General features: G+C 35.5%; 1 protein-coding gene across 1 annotated transcript in view; it reads left to right on the top strand.

Moving 5' to 3' along the window:
• Window positions 1-114: 114 nt before the first annotated feature.
• LOTGIDRAFT_239000 (hypothetical protein) overlaps window positions 115-4,688 on the top strand; it is a gene marked incomplete at both ends in the record, with an annotated part of 10,608 nt that continues 6,034 nt past the window's right edge. The window contains 8 exons of the mRNA XM_009052452.1: window positions 115-228; window positions 743-1,093; window positions 1,306-1,347; window positions 1,406-1,491; window positions 1,908-1,968; window positions 2,224-2,415; window positions 2,958-3,103; window positions 4,021-4,300. Of these exons, the coding sequence (XP_009050700.1) occupies window positions 115-228; window positions 743-1,093; window positions 1,306-1,347; window positions 1,406-1,491; window positions 1,908-1,968; window positions 2,224-2,415; window positions 2,958-3,103; window positions 4,021-4,300 (1,272 nt within the window). The remainder of the gene's footprint in view (window positions 229-742; window positions 1,094-1,305; window positions 1,348-1,405; window positions 1,492-1,907; window positions 1,969-2,223; window positions 2,416-2,957; window positions 3,104-4,020; window positions 4,301-4,688) is intronic.

Here is a 4,688-nt window from a genome sequence, read left to right as displayed (position 1 = left end):
GCAAAAACGTTTCAATACATTTACACGTGTTGTCATCAGATGAAATAATGAGGGAATAAAAAGGAAAACTATGAAACCTTTTTACAGCCCCTAGTTCGTCGTTAAAGTCTTACAATGTTATTTATGTTTTTCAAGTTACGATGTGAAGTTCGACCTGGTTTTACTGCTCATCAACCTCCTATAGCCGGCTTACCGTCACGAAGTCCTAGTCAATTTATAGGAATTGAGGTGAGGATGCATCATTGTATTGAAAGTCATTGCTGTATTACAGAAGACTGTTATATGACAATTGATAGCAATTCATGTAGCTAATTCACGGGTTGCCTCATGTAGTGGCGGCTTCAGCCTCCCTAGACTGGCAGACTGACTTGAATGGAGTGGGGCCGTGGGCGGGGGAGAACCGATGAGATTGAGATTCAAAATTTGGCAGCTCTGAGGAAATTCATCGAGAAAAGTTTGCAAGGTAGAATTGTTTTGGTCATTCAAACAACATTTTGATCTAAATCTTATTAAAATCATATATTTCATTGTTTAAGAAATGAAGTGAAGTGAAGTGACCCCATTCTGTATACTCAATGGCGCTGCCACTGATCGTCTGAAACTTTGACATGTTTCTACCGCGTTTTACTTAATCCTCAAATGTCAAGTGATTGTCAAAGAAGCGAATATTTATGAGATTTGAAATTCAAAATATACTAGATTTTATTGTATAGTTATATTTGTATTATGTATGCTATTTTAGGTCTGGAACAGTGTGATAACCATCAGCGAGGGTGGAACAGCGACAATTTATATTAGACCATCAGTGGAAATTGGATGTCGAGAGAAAGAGGGATGTGAACTATCTGTTACTGCTGATATACCAAATGTAGAGGAAAATGAAAAACAGTGTCAACCGACAGCAGTAGCAAATGGTGGCTGTGGTGTCATTATTAAGACTAAAAACTGGAACGTGAACAGAAGTTTAGAAATATCATCAACAACTACTGAAGAATTCGGTCAGGATTCTATACAACTGAAAATATTTCTTCGAACCGACGACGCATACTTTTCGCAACCGCTCTGGGCTAATTATTTTCTTACTCCGGTTACGGTAGGTTAGAATCCATCACGAAAATGATAACATCTTTTTAATTTTGTTCATATTAATTATGTATGATTAAGGTATAAATTATTGCATTACCGTTACAAATAAACAAGAATAGACATGGAAATACGGCAACAAATAGCTATAACCAGATTTCAAAATGTCTATTTTTGTGTTGTTTCTTTTTTTTACTCAGATCGGATTGGGTATAATTACAGCTATATTTTAATATTAAAAATAGTGTCTACAATGTTTTAATGGTAAGTATGGTGTAAAAGTAAACGTAAGTTGACTAAACCCTTCGATTGATTATTTCAGATCAATATACAGAAGGATACAACCATGATTGAAGGCCGAAAATGCTCTGCTACCGGCGACCCTCATATTCGTGATTTTAATAAAAGGTGAGAGAAATGTGGCTTTAAACACCCGGAAATTACTGTTACAACAATGACTGGCAAGTGATTGCAGATACATTATCTACCAGAGTGATTATTATATATGATGCTCATGTTTTGGACATGTGTTATCTGTCTATTTGCACCTTTCCTGTAAGGTTGTTGGTATTGACTCATGACAAATACTGTGTTTAATATAACCTAAGAAAGACACAGCGTGCTACCAGGCCTCTGCTAACAAATATCATTGTATAGGGACAATACAAAGTCTTATGTATCTGGTGCTGTTCCGTCATTTTTTGTCTTCTCTCTTTCAGTGGATATAAGAATCTTATCGTTTTATTCTAATCAAAATTGACCCTGGTAGTCATCACTATCCTCAAGTTTCAAGTTTTCATTACCCTCGTTTACTTTCATTGTAGAAATCTCGAATTACAACTCCAGGGTACCTATACGTTTTATAAAAGTGAGGGAAATGTTGAGGTATGAAAACATTTATTTTAAAAAGTCGATCAACGGCATATCCCTGTTTCCACTGTCTTTGATGCAGGTCTTTGATGAGAGCATTCGGAAAATCGTCTAGTCGTTCAGATGGGCCAGTTTAGCGTGGGCAAATGCCCTTTCATTTGGTTGTATATGATATCACTTTTCGTCATTCGCCCAATTAAGGGTAGAAAAAGGAGTCAGCGTTTGATATCATTATTATTTTTTTTAAAACAGTTTATTCTAATTGAAAAGGTTCAAACCCAGACAGAAGATTGTTCAGGAAAGGGAACGGCATATTGTAATTGTGGTGTTGTAGTAAGAGTTGGAAGAACTGCCTTTATGATCAACCACTGTAACCTAGGCTACTGGTATATTGACTATATATTATGTGACGATGGTGCAAACATTTTGGATGTCAGGAAACGACGTGAAACATATTTTCAGGTATGTCGATTACGGTATTTATTAACCTTGCTTGTTTGAAGCAATTGGTGGACATTCTGGCATTCCGGTTAACTAACCTCTTCTACCTGCATCATAGTGATATGTGTTAGTATAGAGACATACAGAATTCTTTAACGTATTGTTTTCGATGAAAATGACATCTCGACAAAATGTTATTTTGCACACTTAAAAGTTTTCATAGCTATCATAATCTTTTACTTTGTGTTTAACCACCCTAATCCATTTTGTTTCTGATTCCGGGGTCGATGTCTCGTTAACACGTGCGATACTATTACACATGTCTTCCGTGTTTCATGTAGCAAGAAAACTTCATAGTAGTGACCGAGGTAATTAATGACTTCAAACCAGCCAATCAACGCGCTTTCATATAGTCTTTATACGGTTTGTTTTGTAAACATGTAAAGGTATCCATAACAAGATTTTTGACTGGTACATAGTTAGTTATATTGGTGCTAATTAATGCATTTCATTTTCAGATGTATTTGCCTAGTTGAACGAAAATTAATATTTCTCTCAAAAAGTATAGAGGCCATGATTTGTTAGATATTGATATATTTCCATCAATAAGAGATGTTGATAAAACGTCTGGTCTATGTAAAGAAATTAACGCGCACTTAAATAAGAATGATGACTTGGTAGAGGATATCCAATTTATAAACCGGTGGAGGTAAGAAATACAATGGAATGCATTAAGGTGCAATAGCACCGAAAATACATACAATTTATCTAATACAAACCAAACTAATTAAAACACGACAAAATAAATATCACAGAAGTGGTGAGGCATTTAAAGCTAAACGTTAAACTAAATGGTTCAAAATAAACAAAAAGTTTAAACAAATCTATAACAAAGTATATTTTAGCCTGTTGTAAGAAAGCAACAAACTTCTCCTTAAGACAATGTTAAAGGGATTGTTTTCTAAAATAAATATGCGTATCGGGGACACTGATAGCATCAATTTGTATCATTCCAATTTTCAATCAGACGTCTGTGGTTCCTGCAATTCTACTAAAACTGCGTGTTTTATAACTTTACTTGTATCACATAATAAGATCTTTTCGGGGTGACGTCATAAAACAAAACCAAAGACAAATTGATGCTTTCATTGTCCCAGATACACATACAAAATATAGAAAACTCCTTTACTGTCCCTTTAAGACAAAGTGCTATGATCGCAGAGGTTTGAATGTCTTTCACTATCAGGCTGACCTGGTAGTGCTCACAGACTGGTTAAGGCTCTCTCTAGTAGATAAGACTTGATAAGGTGAGTATGACTGAGACGAGAGCGACTCGCTGGCACAATAAACTACTGTTCCCATGTATTCAAAAATTTAAATCATCCGGCTGAAAACCTCTCGACCAAGCCTACTGCTTTCTTGCCTTATTCATATAATGTGTCTTCTATGTGCACGAAAAAGCGATAACTTAATTTTATAACGATTACATGTCCACGCTTTGCATTCTGGGCACTACAGGCTGTTATTATGAATAATCTACACTGTGGTTGTATTCCACGAGAACTGATGATCAAAGACTTCTGACGTCCTGCCGATATTGACTCGTGTTTCTTCTGAAATTTTCAGAGTTAAAAATGAACAAAATATGTTTATACCAGAGGACTATGACTCTATTGAGGGGATAGATACTTCGGGAACATTTCAACATTGTCGTTGTAATGACCATAATGCTACTAAAATTGTTGGAAAGCTCATCTGTACTCCCATCAATGGTGTCACACCTTGTGTACAGGATACAGATTATACCATGTTCCATACAAAGAGGTGTATATCACCTTTGCGAAGAAAACGGTCTGTACCAGGTTTTTCGCAATCCAATATCACAAGACACAAACGGCTGAAAAGGGTAAGATATTAAAAGTTGTGATACTTTCATCGTGTCCATTCGTCATACTCCCTCGACTCGAGTTCATACGATTAACTCACAATAAATGTCCACGAATTCCACATATACAGCAAGGGCGTCTGTTATTGAAAAGATAATCTACTTCGTAGAATATTATGTGAAATGCATAAAATTTTTGTCAGATAATGGATGGCAAAATATAAAACAAAACACCCAGAAATTATTTGTTATCAAATAGATGTTTAAATAAATAATATCCGCCATTAGAACTCATCGAAAGAGATGTAATGTGTTCCGGAAAGTGCGTTTATTAACGTCTTTGGACTCAGTAGCTTTAAGCTGATAATATAAACAATGAGAATCTAGCTATTATTTCCGCAACTTTGAA

The sequence above is a fragment of the Lottia gigantea genome (assembly GCF_000327385.1).
Source record: "Lottia gigantea unplaced genomic scaffold LOTGIsca_183, whole genome shotgun sequence".
Taxonomy (NCBI): domain Eukaryota; kingdom Metazoa; phylum Mollusca; class Gastropoda; family Lottiidae; genus Lottia; species Lottia gigantea.
Note: the sequence above shows the minus strand (reverse complement) of the source record. Positions and strands in the feature narration are given on the sequence as shown.